Genomic DNA, 18,380 nt, shown 5'->3' on the forward strand with positions numbered 1-18,380 from the left:
TATTCCTATACACGAACCACAAGACAGAAGAAAGAGAAATTAAGGAGTCGATCCCATTTACAATTGCACCCAAAACCATAAGATACCTAGGAATAAATCTAACCAAAGAGGCAAGGAACCTGTACTCAGAAAACTATAAAATACCCATGAAAGAAATGGAGGAAGGCACAAAGAAATGGAAAAACGTTCCATGCTCATGGATTGGAAGAACATATATTGTGAAGATGTCAATGTTACCTAGAGCAATCTACACATTCAATGCAATCCCCATCAAAATACCATCCAGTTTTTCAAAGAAATGGAACAAATAATCCTAAAATTTGTATGGAACCAGAAAAGACCCTGAATAGTCAGAGGAATGTTGAGAAAGAAAAGCAAATCTGGCAGCATCACAATTCTGGACTTCCAGCTCTATTACAAAGCTGTCATCATCAATACAGTGTGGTACTGGCACAAAAATGGACAGATAGATCAATGGAACAGAATAGAGAGGCCAGAAAGGGACCTTCAACTCTATGGTCAACTAATCTTCGACAAAGCAGGAAAGAATGTCCAATGGAACAAAGACAGTCTCTTCAACAAATGGTGTTGGGAAAATTGGACAGTCACATGCAGAAGAATGAAACTTGACCATTTCCTTACACGACACACAAAAATAGCCTCAAAATGGTTGAAAGACCTCAATGAAAGACAGGAGTCCATCAAAATCCTGAAGGAGAACTCGGGCAGCAATCTCTTTGAACTTAGCTGCAGCAACGTCTTCTTAGAAACATCGCCAAAGGCAAGGGAAGCAAGGGCAAAAAGGAACTATTGGGACTTCATCAAGATAAAAAGCTTTCGCACAGCAAAAGAAATAGTCAACAAAACCAAAAGAAAACAGAAAGAATGGGAGAAGATATTTGCAAATGACATATTAGATAAAGGGCTAGTATCCAAAATCTATAAAGAAGTCCTTAAACTCAATACCCAAAGAACAAATGACCCAATCAAGAAATGGGCAGAAGACATCAACAGACATTTTTCCAAAGAAGACATCCAAATGGCCAACAGACACATGAAAATGTACTCCACATTGCCCTGCCTCAGGGAATTCCAAATCAAAACCTCAATGAAATATCACCTCACACCAGTCAGAATGGCTAAAATTAACAAGTCAGGAAATGACAGATGTTGGCAAGGATGTGGAGAAAGGGAACCCTCCTCCACTGTTGGTAGGAATGCAAGCTCATGCAGCCACACTGGAAAACAGTAGAGAGGTTCTTCAAAAAGTTGAAAATAGAGCTACCCTACGATCCAGCAATTGCACTACTGGTTCTTCACCCCAAAGATACAAATGTAGGGATCCGCAGGGGTACATGCACCCCGATGTTTATAGCGGAAATGTCCACAATAGACAAACCGGGAAAGGACCAAGATGTCCATCGACAGAAGAATGGATAAAGAAGATGTATATATATATATATATATATACACACACACATACACATACACATACATACAATGGAATATTATGCAGCCATCAAAAGGAGTGTAATCTTGCCATTTGCAATGACGTGGATGGAACTGGAGGCATTATGCTGACTGAAATAAGTGAATCAGAGAAAGACATATATCATATGACCTCATCGATATAAGGAATTCTTAATTTCAGGAAACAAACTGAGGGTTGCTGGAGTCGGGGGGGGTGGGAGGCATGAGGCAGCTGGGTGATAGACATTGGGGAGGGTATGTGCTATGGTGAGTGCTAAGAAGTGTGCAAGACTGTTGATCACAGATCTGTACCTCTGAAACAAAAAATACATTATATGTTAAAAAAAAAAAAGATGAAGAAGTTAGCAGGAGGGGAAGAATGAAGGGGGGAATTGGAGGGGGAGATGAACCATGAGAGATGATGGACTCTGAAAAACTAACTGAGGGTTCTAAAGGGGAGGGGGCTGGGAGGATGGGTTAGCCTGGTGATGGGTATTAAAGAGGGCACATTCTGCATGGAGCACTGGGTGTTATATGCAAATAATGAATCATGGAACACTACATCAAAAACTAATGATGTAATATATGGTGATTAACAGAACATAATTAAAAAAAAGTGTAATGACCAGTTTTTCCAAAAATATAAACAAAATTAGCAATGCTTTAACTACATTATCTAAGAAACAAAAAAAAAAGAAAGAGGGAAGACTCAGAAACCAAAATGAGAGATGGAAGAGAAAACAATAGAATAGATAACCACAGAAATACATAGTGTGATAACAATTACTATAAATAATTGTATATTAACAAATCAGATAACTTAGAAAATAAAAAAAGCAGATAATTCCTAAAAATGCACATTACCAAGATTGAATCCTGAATCCTGAATCCAAGAAATAGGAAGTCTTTTAGACCAATAACAAGAATAAAAGTTGAATTAAGAATCAGAAATTTCCCAGCACAGAAAGGCCCAAAAACTACATGATTTCATTGGTGAATTCTACCAAACATGAATAATTAATGACTGTCTTTATCAAAACCTTTCAATAGTGGAATAGAGGGAACATATTCAACGTCATTCCATGAGGTCATGTTACCTGGTTACCAAAGCAGTATAAAAACAATACAAGAACAAAAAGTTTTAGTTATTCCGTTATAAGTATTGCTACTCTGATTTTTTTTTGTCATCCATTTGCATGATAAATATTTCTCCACCCCCTCACTTTCAATCTGCAAGTTTCTTTAGATCTAAAATGAGTCTCTTATAAACAGCATATAGATGAGTCTTGCTTTTGTTTTTGTTTAAAGAGGTAGAAATTTATTGAACACATGGCAAGGGAGTGGCAGGCAGGACCACAGAGGAGAGGCTATCTGCTGTGTCTTGTTTTTTTTAATCCATTCTGACACCTGATGTCTTTTGATTGGAACATTTTGTCCATTTACATACAAAGTAATTATTGATAGATATGTGCTTATCCCATATATCTACTTGTTTTATCATAGTTTCTGGAGATTTTCTCTGTTCCTTTCTTGTCTTTGTCAATTTGGTCTCTTCTTTGCACTCAAAGAATCCCTTTAATATTTCTTGCAGAGCTGGTTTGGTGGTCGCAAACTCCTTCAGTTTTTGTTTGTCTGGGAAACTCTTGATCTTCTATTCTGAACTATAGCCTTGCTGGATAGAGTATTCTTGGCTATAGATTTTTCCCCTTCAACACTTTGAATATATCATGCCACTCTCTTCGGGCTTGCCAAGTTTCTGTTGAGAAACCTCCAGCTAGCCTTATGGGTCTTTCCTTGTAAATTAAGGACTTCTTTTGTCTTGATACTTTTAAGATTTTTTTTTCTTTATCACTATATTTTGCAAATTTAAATCACAATATGTCTTGGTATTAGTCTGCTTTTGTTGATTTTGATGGGAGTTCTCTATGCCTCCTGGATTTGGATGTCTCTTTCCTTCCCCAGATTAGGGAGCTATAATTTCAGCTACAATTTCCTCAAATAAACCTTCTGCCCCCTTTATTTTCTCTTCTTGTGGGACTCCTATAATATGAATGTTATTATGTTTGATAGAGTCACTGATTTCTCTAAGTCTATTCTCATGTTGCATAATTCTTCTTTCCGTCTTTTGTTCAGCTTCATTATTTTTCATGATTTTATTTTCTGTGTCACTAATTCATTCCTCTGCTTTCTCCAGCCTGCTGTTCATTGCATCAAGCCTTTTTCCAATCTTGTTTATTGCATTCTTCTTTTCTGATTCTTTTTTTTAACTTTTTTATCTCTCTTGTAAGAGTCTCACTGATATCTTCTATTGTTTTCTCAAGCCCAGTGAATATCCTTAAGATTGTTGCTTTCAATTCTCCATCAGGCATGTTACTTGTATTTGTTTCACTTAGATCTCTGGCCTTATCATGTTCTTTCATTTGGGATAAATTCCTCCATCTTGGCATTTTGTCTAAGTCTCTGCCTTCTTCTTTGTGTTAGAAAAGCCAGTTATATCTCCTACCAGTAATGGCCTTCTGAAGAAGTGGTCCTGTAGTGCCCAGGGCCTGGAGTTTCAGGGAGTGTCTTGGTGTGTGCTGGGTGAGCTCTGCTGTTGTATTTTGTTTACTCTATGCTCCAGGCCCTGGGCAGTAGGCTCTCCTTGCCTACTGTGGGCAGTGTTTGGTCTCTGGCCTAGATGTAGTGAGTTTTAACTAGGTGTGCTCTAGTCTGCTTGTGAGATGAGGCCTGACACCAACTCCATCAGAACTGAGACCCTGCAGAATTCTCTGGTTGGGACACATGGTATGGGCAGGGTCTTGTGCTGGTCTTCTGAGAGAGGGGCCCACCGCCCTGGGACTGAGGTAAACTTGACTGAGAAGAGCAGTCCCACCAGAGGACAGGGGAGTGGGGCTTGGTATAAGTAAGTTAGGCAGCCAGTGCTGCTCTGCCTCCTGCTGGTAATTCTGTGTTTATGCTGAGAGATGGGGGAGGGAAATGGGCCTGGCCAGCTATCCTGTTCCCAGAGAGGCATCTCTGTGAATGCTCCCACTCCCAGACACTCTGAGTGAATAACCTCCCCACTCTGTGCTCCAAGCGTTCTTCAGATCACTGTTTCGTCACTGTCTGCCCTGGGGTTGTTTGCCTGCCTTCTCTCCGGGAGCAGGGCAGTGCTCTCAGGACTCTATCCCAGCCAAGCCTGCTGACCTTTAAAACTCCAGGCTTTAAGCCCTGTTGGCTGCAAGAACTTAAGAAATTCAGCCCTTCTCATTTTCCAAGCCAAGCCAATGGCTTTGGGAAAACATTCTCCTTGTGTGTTTCCCTCTGTTCCTCTCTCTTTCAGCCTTCTCCACAGGACCAGGGCTCCCTCGCCTCCACAGCAGCCACAGTCTGTTTGTCCCCTGAATCATATCCCTGTAATTCTACCTTCTTCAGTGTGGCCTCCTCTCGCCCTTTAGTTGTGGAATGTGTTCCGTCAGTCTTCAGACCAATTTCTGGGTTATTTAGGATGATTTGATAGTTATCTAGTTGTATTTATGGGACAAGATGAGCCTAGGGTCCTCCTACTCCACCTCCATCTTAGGGAATTCTGATGACTTCTTCTGTTCTGCCTATGTTTTCTTTAGGAATTTTATGGTTTTCTTACATTCAAGTCTTGAATCCATTTTGAATAAACTTTGTGTATGGTGTAAGAGAGTGGTCTGGTTCCATTCTTTTGCATGTAGCTGTCCAGTTTTGCCAGCACCATTTATTAAAAAGATTGTCATTTTCCCATTTTGTATTATTGGCTTCTTTGTTGTAAATTAATTGAACATATATGTGTGAGTTTATTTCTGGGCTCTCTATTCTGTACAATTGGTCTATGTGTCTGTTTTATGCCAATACCATACTCTTTTCATGATTAACTGTGTAGTACAGTTGAAGTCATGAAGTGTGATACCCTACACTTTGTTCTTTTTTCTCAAGATCATTTGGCCACTCAGGGTCTTTTGTGGTTCCAAATTTTGGAATTCTTTGTTCTAGTTCATGAAAAATGCCACTGAAATTTTGATAGGAATTTCATTGTATTTATAGATTACTTTGGGAAGTATGGACATTTTAACAGTATTAATTCTTATAATTCATGAGTTTGGATTATCTTTCCATTTATTTGTGTCATCTTAAATTTCTTTCATCAGTGCCTTGTAGTTGTCAGCATACAAGTCTTTCATGTCCTTGATTAAATTTATTCCTAGGCATTTTATTCTTTGTGGTGTAATTATAAATGGGATTGTTTTCTGAATTTTTCTTTCTGATAATTCATTATTAATATGTAGAAATGCAACAGATTTTTGTGTATTGGTTTTGTGTCCTTGAGTTTTGTATCCTACAACTTTATGGAATTCATTTATTAGTTTTAACAGTTTTTGGTGGAGACTAGGATTTTCTATGTATGGTATCATGTCATCTGCAAAGAATGACAGTTTTACTTCTTCCTTACCATCTTGGATGCCTTTTATTTCTTGTTCTTATCTGGCTAGGATTTTGAATATGTTGAGTAAAAGTGCTGAGAGTGGGCATCCATGTCTTATTATGATCTTCAGCTTTTCATCATTGAGTATGATGTTTGCTGTGGGGTTTTCATACATGGCCTTTATTATGTTGATGCATGTCCTGTCTATACCCATTTTGTGGAGAGTTTTATGATAAATAAATGTTGAATTTTATCAAATTCTTTTTGTGTATCAGTGGAGATGATTGTGATTTTTATTAATGTAATTTATCTGCTAGATTTTGGATTTTTATATTTTTATTTCATAATCTCAGTGTATTGTTTTAAATTTGCCCTTTGATTTCTTCATTAATTCATTGGTTGTTCTGTGGCATGTTGTTTAATATCCACATATTTATGATTTTCCCAGTTTTCCTCCTGTAATTGACTTCTAGTTTCATATCATGGTGTCAAAAAAGATGATTAATATGATTTCATTCTTCTTAATTTTATTGAAACTTGTTTTGTAGCCTATCATGTGATCCATCCTAAAGAATGTTCCATGTGCACACCAGAAGAATGTATATGTTCTGCTATTGGATAGAATGTTCTGTATACATCTATGATAAGGTCCACCTGGTCTAATGTGTTGCTTAAAGCTGTTTTTTTTTTTTAAGATTTTATTTATTTATTTGAGAGAGAAAGAATGAGAGAGAGAGAGAGAGAGAGAGAGAGCATGAGAGAGGGGAGGGTCAGAGGGAGAAGCAGACTCCCCGCTGAGGAGGGCGCCTGATGCGGAACTCGATCCAAGGACTCCAGGATCATGACCTGAGCTGAAGGCAGTTGCTTAACCAACTGAGCCACCCAGGTGCCCCTAAAGCTGTGTTTTTTTTTTTAATTAATTTTTTTGTCTGGATGGCTTATCCATTGATGTAAGTAGGGCCATTAAAGTCCCTTACATTAATGTATTGCTGTCAATGTCTCCCTTGAAGTTTGTTAATATTTGCTTTATATATTTAGGTGTTCCTATGATGGTGCATAAATATTTATAAATATTATATCCTCTTGTTGGATTGACTTCTTTGTCTTTATGTAACATCCTTTTTTTTTTGTCTTCTGTTACAGTCTTTGTTTTGAAGTCTATTTTGTCTGATACCAGTATAGCTATACCAGCTTTCTTTTTGTTTCCATTTGCATCGAATACTTTGTTTCCATTTTTCCATCTCTTAACTTTTACTCTGTTTATCCTTCAGTTTGTATTTAGTGTCTTGTAGGTAATATAAAGATGTATTGTTTTTTTCATCCATTTAGCCACTATTTGATTGGAGAATTTACTTCATTAACATTTAATTATTGATAAGTATGTACTTATTGCCATGTGGTTAATTGTTTTGTGGCTGTTTCTGTAGTTCCTCTCCATTCCTTTCTTCTCTTGCTCTCTTCCCTTGTGGTTTGGTGACTTTCTTTCATGTTTTGTTTACATTCCTTAATCTTTATCTTTAATGTAGCTAATACAGGTTTCTACTCTGAGGTTACCATAAGGTTCACATATTTTAAATTGATAGAAACTTAAAGTTGAATGCATTTTAAACCTCTGCATTTTTACCCCCCTGACCAACAAATTATGTTTTTGATGTCCTATTTTACATTTTTTAAATTTTGTAATCCCTTAACTAATTACTGTATAGTTAAATTTACTACTTTTGTCTTTTAACCTTCACACTAACTTTATAAGTGGTTGACTTACTACCTTTACTATATACTCACCTTCACCAGTGAGATTTTTACTTTCATATGTTTTCTTGTTGTTAGTTAATGACCTTTCTTTCCTGCTTCAAGAAGTACTTTTAACATTATAATGCTGGTTTGATGTTGATGAATCCTTTAGCTTTTGCCAACCTGGAAAACTCTGTATCTATCCATCAATTCTGAGTGATAACCTTGCTGGGTAGAATATTCTTGGTGGGAAGTTTTTCCCTTTCAGCACTTTGAATGTATAATTCTATTTCCTTCTGGCCTGCAATGTTTCTGCTGAAAAACCAGTTGATAGTCATATGGGGAATTCCCTTGTATATAACAAGTTGTTTTTCTCTTGCCGCTTTTAAGATTCTTCCTTAATCTTTAACTTCTGACATTTTACCTATAATGTATCTTGGTATTGATATTTTTGGATTTATCTTCTTTGGAATTCTTATTGTTTCCTAGACCTGGATATCTCTTTCCTTCCCCAAGATTGGTAAGTTTTCAAATACTATTTCTTCAAATTCATTTTCTGCCCCTTTCTCTCTCTCTCTTTTCCTTCTGGGACCACTGTAATGCAAATATTTTTCTGTTTGATGTTGTCTCACAGATCTCTTAAGCTATTTTCACTTATTTTATTTTATTTATTGATGTATTTTGCTGCAGTCTTTAGGTGAGCTCTACTGACCCATCTTTCAGATTACTGATCTATTCTTGTCCTTCCTCAAGTCTACTGCTGAAATCTTCTAGTATAGTCTTTCAGTACAATTACTGTATTTTTCAGCTCTGTGATCTCTGTTTGGTACATTCTTATATTTTCTATGTCTTTGTTGAAGTTTTCACCATGTTCATTCATTCTTCTTTATCTTTATGAATTCGGTAAGCATCTCTGACCATTACTTTGAACTCTTTATCAGGTAGATTACTTATCTCTGTTTCATTAAGGTCTTTTTCTGAGGTTTTGTTTTTTTTTTTTGTTTGAAACATATTCCTCTATTTCCCCATTTTGCAGCACCTTTGTGTTTGTTTCTATGTATTATATGAAACAGTGACTTCTCTCAGTATTGAAGGAGTGGCTTTGTGTAGGAGCTCAACATTGCCCAAGCTTTGGTTGTCTCTTGAACCTTTATGATTGTCTAAGCAACCTGACTTTGTTGTTGTTGGTGGTGGTGGTTTTGTTTTGGCTTATTTATTCTTGGTAGGTTACAATTATTGAGGATGTGCCAACACCTGTCAGTGTACCAAAGAGAGTGATCTCAGTCAGCACCTAGTTTCAGCTGCTTGGAAGCAAAATCCTTAGGCAGCAGCTTTAATGTATGTAAACATATATAGTCCTGTGGAACCACAGTTGTATACCCAGCTGACTTGCAGGCTAGGAGATCTAGAGTAGCCCCTGGTTGATGGTTGCGATAATTGGAGTTCAGATGAGTGTATAAGCTCCCTTCTGGAGATATCTGTAAGCTTGGTGAGGCCAAAGAAGGATGTAAAGCCTATGGCTTTAGTGAGGCCAGGAAAGAGTGTGGGGACAGGGTACATCTGCAGCTTAAGCAATGCTGGAGAAGAGTGCTTGGGTGGGCACACCCTTGGCTTTAGTGAGGCTGTGTTCACCCACACCCACCGGGACTAGCAAGTTAGAGAGAGAATATAAATATGGTGTTATCAGCACCTCCATCCCAAAAGAACACCCCATCTTGTTCCTGTGCCTCTGGCAAATGTTTTAGGATTAGCAAATAAATCTCCTTCACTCATCTTTAAACATCTCTCAAACTTCTGCCTTTGTACTGGGTCCTGGGATGAGTGAGTCCATGTGCTAGCCCCTCAAAAGTAGTATCTGATATTCTACAATCCCCTGGGTTCCCTGAATATAAGCCCCATTGGTTTCTAAAGCTAGATGTTTTGGGGGTTTCATCTGTCTAGTGCAGATCGTAAAGGATAGGATGCCTGACATGGAGCACAGACTCCTCATTCCTTAGAGAGAAGCTCTAGACCCATGATATTTCCTCCCTATTGTGTGGGTAGGATTTTGGAGAGACTGCATCTCTGCCTCTCCTACTTGTCTTGATGTAGTCCTTTTATCCTTTGTTGTAGAGAGAGCTGTTTAGCTAATTTTCAGTTCTTTTTCAGTGGGAATTATTCCACATATAGCTATAGATTTGGTGTATCCATGAGAGGAAATGAATTCAGGGTCTTCCTACACCACCATCTTGGAACACTCCTCCCCCATTAATCTCTTTGATGATGGGGAAAACATCTTAACGAAAGAAAGTTTATGGTGTTTTTATTATATCTATGAGATAGAATTATTACCTTTAAATTTCTTAAATTTGTAACTCAAATGCTTTCTTTCTTTAAATATCTTTATGTTTATAATTTCAGTTGTTAATGCACCAATTCTTTTTGGTAATTCTTGTGGCTTATATTAAATAGGATGAGAAATGATTACATGGTTCCAGCCTTGGGTGGAAATAAAAATGACATGAAGGAGAAAGATAATCTTTTAAAACATTTCTATAAAAAAGTATTTTATTGTCTTTTATTCCCTTTACTTTTCAGAGATATAAAATTGCCTGCCAAAATGTTTTGTTTCTTTACAGGAAAAAATAATTAAAATTCTATTAACCAAATATTTATTTAAAAATATGTCTATATTTTTATGAAACTCCAGAAATCAGAAAATACAAACAGTACAGTCTTTTCTTTCTTATTAATTTTAACAGCAATTCCTGAGTTTGTAACACAAGTGAATGTTGCCTTAGAAGCCTTAAGTAAAAACTCTTTGGATGTATTTGATGATGATCAATTTGTGGACATCTCAAAGAAGATCTATGACACAATTCATGATATCAGATGTTCAGTCATGATGATTCGGGTAAGTTTGCTTTGCTTTCCATTGAATTATTGCAATGCTTCTCACCATCTGGAATGCTTGGAATGATTGCAAGAAATATTTTATTTCTATTTCATAATGTCAATGCTGAAATCCACTAGAATTTTAGAAATTCATACATATCCCTGAAGTCAAATCTACTGTCACAAACAACACTTTCACTTATGTATTTGGTTATAACTTATGCAAATGAGCACATTTAACTGCTATGTGTGCAGAAATGATAGGATTCCTTGTGTGCAGAATTCACTGAAGTGTCACATAGCATGATCAGGAGCCAAAGGAAAATACATAAAGTAATTTGCTCTCTTTTCTTGAATGGAAAGGAAAGGATCTTTCTCATCACTGTATTGAAATTGGTAGGAAAAATGTGTCTAAAACAGGGTGTTTCTATGGTCAAACCTTCTCATAGTGGATTAGAGACTCAGACTGTTCTGTAAGAAATCCCATATGGAGCTGACACGAACAACAAACACTTGAACTGTCCCAGTCTGGGAATTGTCTGTTTGGGGGAAATATATGCCATCTTCATAAGGGTGAAAATGAGCCATTTATTGTGGGTCTACTGCATGCACAGAGACCAGGATTATTTGTTTTCACTCAAATATTAATGCGGGGTGTTTATTCAAATTTTATTTGAAAAACTGGAGGCTTTCTGGAAAATGCCCATGTAAAGATATGGGGATATTTTATCTTGGAATGGGTTCAACTGAAGGCAGATCTGCTACCATTAGTCTATTTAAGAGAAAGTAAGACAGAAAAAGTGAGGCAGGGAGGGGAAGTAAGCCAGCAAGATGGAATTGTGCATGACTACTGGCAACCAGGGCTCAATCCTGCTAGAAAATCTGGGCGATACTATGGAATACACCTCAGAATTACCTTACCTGAGGTGAACAAAACCCAATATATCTACCTATTCATCCTTGATTAAAGCTTACCCCTCCTCAGAGTGTTATTAAAGCCTCCTGCTTGGGTCATTCAAGCTCTTGTGGCCAAAAAGGCAACCCTCAGGCAGAGTGGCAGGTGCTTGCAATAAGAAGATTCAGTAGGAATGGTGAGTGTAATTTGTTAAGTATGAAGAGTGTTTAATTTGAAAGCCTCTACATTTAACTGTTAGTGAATCTCTAAAGATGGAACTAGAAGTTCTGAGGATATATGGAGTGAGCACCGATAGTATCTGACGGGCTTGAATGTCATAGTTAGGTTACACAGAGCAGTATATAAAAATGGAGTCATTTGGGGATCTTGTAAGGAAAAAAGCCAACAAAAATTGAAGACACTGGCAGGGCAATGGATGCTTATGAAAGAAATTCTAAGAGAAAGGCTAAAGGTGTCAAGATATAGGATCTAGCACTTCAGAGCATGGGAAAACCTGAAAGCAAGCCAATAATATGTAAGAGAGAAACTTCCACATATATATTTGCAAGCATCCACGAAATATTTGTTCATATGTGATTGAGTGCTGTGGCACTGTACCAGTACTATGTCTGAGCTGCAAAGTACCTTTTCAAATATTTTCTTCTTCTAAAAAGGATTTTAAACCTTACCCATGTGGACTAGTGGACTAGCAGACTGCTAATAATCCAAAACTGAGAAGATAGGTAGAATCAGGAGAGAAACATCGAGTGAAGACACATGAATTTCAGGAAGTAGACTTTCCAGAGTAAAACACCTGCATTTCCAGTATCCCTGGGTGGATATATACGAAGATTAAACCAGTGAAATAGCATAGGTGAACCAGGGTAGGAAATGCATTTTTTTTTTTCTGAAAAATCTATCTATGGATTTAAAGTCTTGTAATATCTCCCATTTGTATGTTTTAGTTTTAAAAAGTTTCCTTATTATCAAAATAGCTTACTTATAGCAAATCACATTATCTTGCCATTATTTCTATCTATCTCTCATATCCAGCAGTCCTCTGTAGGGCAAGAGAACAATTTATTGTAATTACTTAATAGCCTTAGAGGGCAGTAATTTTTCCCTATAGTCATCTCTTTTTCAAGGTACATACTTCAATTTCTTTTAACTTTTCCTCATAGGAATAATTTACTATTTTGTGTTCTTTACTAGTCCTATTTAACTTTTCAACAAAATTCTCAAATGAGACTATCAAAAAGCATACTCTAAGTAGGGCCTGTCCAAAGTCAAATAAAGTGGAAAACTTGTTCTTATGTTGCCAATAATACAGCCAACTGCTATGAACTTATGTTTTCCCCTCTTAAATACCAAGATTGTTGGATAGACAATTTCTTTTTCTTTTTCTTTTTTACACTATTGTTGCCTGTATATTCTTCTCCATTTTGATTTGATATATTTGCTCTTGGTCATAAATCCTTATCATATTAAACTTTATTATATTTCTAAATGATTCTTCATATAATATATCAGGTTGCTTTTTTTCATTTTTAAATTTTTTATTATGTTTAATTAGCCAGCGTATAGTACAACACAAATTTTTGATGTAGTGTTCAGTGATTCATTAGTTGCTTATAATACCCAGTGCTCATCCCAACGCATGCCCTCCTTAATACCCATCATCTGGTTATGCCATTCCCCCACCCCCTACCTTCTGTAACTCTCAGTTTGTTTCCTGGAGTCCAGGGTCTCTCATGGTTTGTCTCCCTCTCTGATTTCTTCCCATTCAGTTTTCCTTCCCTTCCCCTGTGGTCCTCCGCTCTATTCCTTATGTTCCTCATATGAGTGAAACCATATGATAATTGTCTTTCTCTGCTTAACTTATTTCACTTAGCATAACCCCCTCCATTTCCATCCGTGTTGATGCACATTGTAGCTATTCATCCTTTCTGATGGCTGAGTAATATTCCATTGTATATATGAACCACATCTTTATCCATTTGTCTGTTGAAGGGCATCTTGGTTCCTTCCACAATTTGGCTATTGTGGACATCGCTGCTATGAACATTGAGGTGCATGTGCCCTTTCTTTTTACTACATCTGTATCTTTGGGGTAAATACCTAGTAGTGCAATAGTTGGGTTGTAGGGTAGCTCTATTTTTATTGTCTCAAGGAAACTCCGTACTGTTTTCCAGAGTGACTGTACCAACTTGCATTCCTACCAACAGTGTAAGAGGGTTCCCCTTTCTCCACAACCTTGCCAATACTTGTTGTTTCCTGTCTTGTTAAGTTTGGCCATTCTAACTGGTGTAAGGTGTTATTTCATTGTGGTTTTGATTTGTATTTCCCTGATGGCTGGTGATGTTGAACATGTTTTCATGTGTTTGTTAGCCATTTGGTTGTGACTGTACCTAAATTAGCATCAATTAGAAACATGAGGTTATAATCTCAGTTCCTTCATCTAGATTACTAAACAAAATATTGAATTATATTGGCCCTTCATCTGACTGAAATCTCTGCCAGATAGCTCCAGTTAAGGACCTTAGTGTTAAGAGACCTTAGAAGCTGATGTTCCACCCAACTGAGAACATACTGGTAAGTGTATGGTTTGTAAGAATGTTTTCTGAATTTTGAGGTGGAGCTATTCTTCCTTCAAACACACTTTAAGGCCTAAATAAATAAATTAAACAGATAAAAAAAAAAAGAGCTCCCGTACTTGAAACCATGAAGGAGAGTCCAGGGGCCCATCATCTCTGTGCCTTCATGCCTGGTTCCTTAGGCAGCCTCTAGGGAAACTTCCATAGAACTTCTACAAGAATTCTTTGGAGGATGATCCATAAACCTGTGTACTTAACTGCTCATTGGATTATATGTTGAAAATAGAAGTCTAACTCAGGTGCAATTAATAAAAATCTGTCATTTTTTTTTCCTTTGAGGATTATTCCTTTTTCATAGAATATAATAAAATTGATCTGGTGTAATCTTCTCTTTATAAGGTCATATTTAATGCTGACCAATATCCCAATCTTAGAACTGCAAAACATTCGATGTTTTCTTCAAAGTATCTGAAGAGTGTCAAGATTAAGTCAATATGTTTACAATTACACAAGTTCAAGGAGGGCTAGGTTATGCTCTTGAGAGTGTTTTTGAATGTTACAGAATCCTGTCCTGTGTCTGAATTTTCATGAGTGTTCAGTGCCCTTGAAACAATAAAATACTAACTTCAGATCAGTGCCTGAAATTTTACAAATAGTTTTGTAAAAATATGATTGTATCTGCCTTTAATATTTATTTTGGTGAATAATTATGTTAGCAATTGTTCAGATTATTTTTAAAATTTCTAAGAGAAAATGCTGTGGCATTTAATATTACTCTCTCCACTGGATTCAGTTTGTGGACAAACAAATTACAGAATCTCAATCTTAACAACCTCAAAGAGAAGGGAGTATTAAATATTGTTTCTTTGGTGTTTAATATTTATGTATAAATTTTACAATTATTAGGAGTCCATATAGTAGTTAAGATTAAATCAAATCACAAATCTCACTAACCTCAGTTTCCTCCTTTGTAAAATAAACTTTGTATTAAACCTACTTTAAAAAGTTATTATGATGACAAATGACCTAATAGAAATGAAGTACTCAGTAAATAGTAGTCTTTTATAAGAAGATAACTACTGTTTCTACTACCTTTATGAATAGTGCTAGTACTACTGAAGCTGCTTATTATTTTCTTTATATTTTGAAGAATGTTACCTATGGAAGTTAAAGAAATGTGACTGTAGGTAAACATGAAACCAAAGCCCAAAAAGTACCTTAAAAGGTGAAGTTCTAAGCAAAGAGTTATATTTTTCTCAAGATTTTATTTTATATACAAGGAAACTTTGTTTATCAAGTATCTGAATTATAGATTATTTAATGCAAATTGTGCCTTTAGGCCTATATTACTTTAAGCTAGCATATAATTCTATATGTTGTTTTTATTAACTTCTTGAAATGTGCATGAAGGACTCGATGGTTCATCTTTTTGGGAAATGTGCTTAACCAGAAATAGATATTAAAAAGGGCAACATAAGTGAATTGTGAGAAACATGGTGGTCAGCAGTGAAATATCCTCAAAAAAAGGAAAAGATTCAGCAAAAATTCAGCCTTTTAAAGGTATTCAGAATATGGGCTTCATATTTTTTGTGTGTGAATTTTCATATGTGACTTATCCAAGCTCATTTTCCAAACCAAATGTGAAGATTTTCAGGACTACCGCTAACAGATTTTCTCTGTTAGTTGTCTAACTTTATGTTTCAGGGAATAAGAGCATAGTTTGGATATGTTACTTGATGGAAGTTAATTTTTGAAGAAACAAAGGAAAATAAAATTAAAAAAACATTTACATGGCCCAGTTTGCATGAATCATTTCTACATGATTCATTTACGTGACTTCTAGAATTGAAACACAGTTCAATACAACACAATTTCAGCATATATAGCTAGAAAAACATTTTCCCCCTTTTTTTAACATTAATTAATTTTTAGAGAACATGCAAGAGCAAAAGTGTGGGGAGAGAGAGAATCTTGAGCAGCCCTCATGCTCAGTGTGGAGCCCAGCGAGGGTCTCAATCTCTTGACCCTGAGATCATGACTTGTGCTGAAATCAAGAGGCCAAGGCTTATTGACTGAGTCACCCAGGTGCCCACAAAAACCTTTTTTTCTGATTCTACTGTACCTGTAGGAATTTATAAATGTCTTTCACCGGAATTATTTACCATTTTCTTAATTTAGATTACTTCCAATGTCATGATTTCTTTGAATGTCTTTTATTGTTCATAACTTCTTTTCCTGTGACCTCAAAAATTATTTTCCTTTTATGTTTTCTGGACAAGCTGCTGTTCGTTTCTCTGAAGTCTCACAATCAAACTACGGGAAGAAAAGATTCTGATGGTGTCAGTCACTAACTAGTATAGAATGTTATCTTGTACAACTAGAATTCTATTAAGTTCAGAAATGAAACAGAATAATGTGTAAAATCAAGATGTGTTCAAGTATCAGTTTTATGTGTTATCATTTGGTTTGTTACTTTACATGATATTAGTTTCTTTACTGTAGAGGGAAATGGAAGCATACTATTTAATTACTACTTTCAGTCATCATTGCATTTTTTTTAAGATTTTGTTTATTTATTTGCCAGAGGGAGAGAGAGAACAAAAGCACAAGCAGGGGCAGCTGCAGAGGGAGAGGGAGAAGCAGGCTCCCTGCTAAGCCTGTGGGTCTCAATAACAGGACCCTGGATCATGACCCGAGCTGAAGGCAGATGCTTAAACAACTGAGCAACCCAGGCATCCCTAGCCATCACTGTGCTTAAAAATGAAGGACAAAACATTGTTCCCTAAGATTAGGAACAAAGTGAGAATGTCCATACTCCAGTGCAATGAATGTTGTAGATGTTCTAGCCAGTTCAGTAAATCAAAAAACAAGATAAAAAGCATACAGTTATAAGGAAAAAGTAAAACTGTCTATATTTGCAAATTATATGATCTACCACACTGAAAATACTAAAAAAAAAAAAAAAAATTACAACAACAAAAAAACCCCACCCTAGTAGAACTGATAAGTGAACTTAGGAAAAAGGAAGAAAAAAAAAGATAAGGACAAAATTAATGAAATAATTAATATGTAATAGAGAAATACAATGAAACTCTCTCTATATATTTCTATTATATCACAACTGACAGTTAGAAAACGTATATTTTAAAAGTACAATATATCACAGCATCAAAAAATAAAAAAAATTGATAAATTTAACAAACCTATACAAGATTTTTATACTCTGGAAATTATGAAATATTATTAAGAAAACACAAATTTGAAGAGATTTATCATATTCTTGGACTGGGAGACTCAATATTATTAAGGTATCAAGAATCCTCAGATTGATTTACAAATTTAATGCTGTCCTAAACAAATTGCCACTAGACTCTTATGAAAACCTATAATCCAAGGTGGTCACTTGGGAATACTCATTTGTCAAAACTTATCCAACTATACACTTAAAATGGCAGGTAAAGTACATGGATAAAGTTGATTTTAAAAAATAAAGGATGTTTTACCTAGTAGTCAGCACCTCAGAAATCAAGTAATTTTATTTAGATAAAGTCCTACCAACTGTATTAATTAGGACTAATTGAAAAGGCCTGCATAAACTACTAAAAATGCTGACATTTGGAATATTACAATAAAATGAACGCCTTTCTACTTTATAACTGGCTACTTGCCAAACATTTCTAAGGTATAAATCCTCTTTTGTTGATTTTTATTTCTCATGTTTATAAATTATTGTATATTATCTCAGATCACGGGCTGGCAAATTTATGGCCTTTGAGCCACATTTGGTTGACCATCTTATTTTGTGTGGCCTATGGGCTAAGAATGATTTTAATATTTTTAAGTAGTTGAAAAAATTTGAGAGAAGAACAATATTTTTTGACATGTGGGAGTTATATGAAATTCTAATTTTAGGAATATAGCCACACCAATAGATAACTCTTCACACTCTAAGGGCAAGGTTGAGTCACGGCTATAGAAACTGTATGGCTCACAAAGCCCAAAACAGTTACTGCTTGGCTTATTACAGAGAAATTTTACTGACCCTGGTCTTAGATAATCTATTTTGGCTCTCTACTAAAATCTTGACTGGGTTTTCCAAAGATCCAGTTGACCTTTTGTTAGTTTTTCTGTGTAAATGCAATCATCCAAAATATTTGCATATTAGAATTGTCTTTCCTTCAAAGATCCTTGAGTCATGTGACCACCCAATGCAACTTCTGCTAATCCTTCCTATTCGCATTGCAGGGTCTTTGGCGTTTTTCTCCACCCTCTTTTCTACCCATGTGGTTTTCATTCTAGGTGCTCTAATTTTTTTTTACATTTGCTTTTGTACGTTAAACTATCTGTGCTTTTTTCTTGGCAAATTTTATATTCATGCCCT

At 35.9% G+C, this 18,380-nt stretch overlaps 1 protein-coding gene across 1 annotated transcript in view; it reads left to right on the plus strand.

Moving 5' to 3' along the window:
* CTNNA3 (catenin alpha 3) overlaps nt 1–18,380 on the plus strand; it is a 1,824,697-nt gene that overhangs the window by 1,472,575 nt on the left and 333,742 nt on the right. The window contains exon 12 of the mRNA XM_028109632.2: nt 10,378–10,529. Coding sequence (XP_027965433.1) covers nt 10,378–10,529 — 152 coding nt within the window. The remainder of the gene's footprint in view (nt 1–10,377; nt 10,530–18,380) is intronic.

The sequence above is a fragment of the Eumetopias jubatus genome, unplaced genomic scaffold (genome assembly GCF_037043125.1).
Source record: "Eumetopias jubatus isolate StellerSeaLion01/CBP00866 unplaced genomic scaffold, mEumJub1_p1.0 scaffold_17, whole genome shotgun sequence".
Lineage (NCBI taxonomy): Eukaryota > Metazoa > Chordata > Mammalia > Carnivora > Otariidae > Eumetopias > Eumetopias jubatus.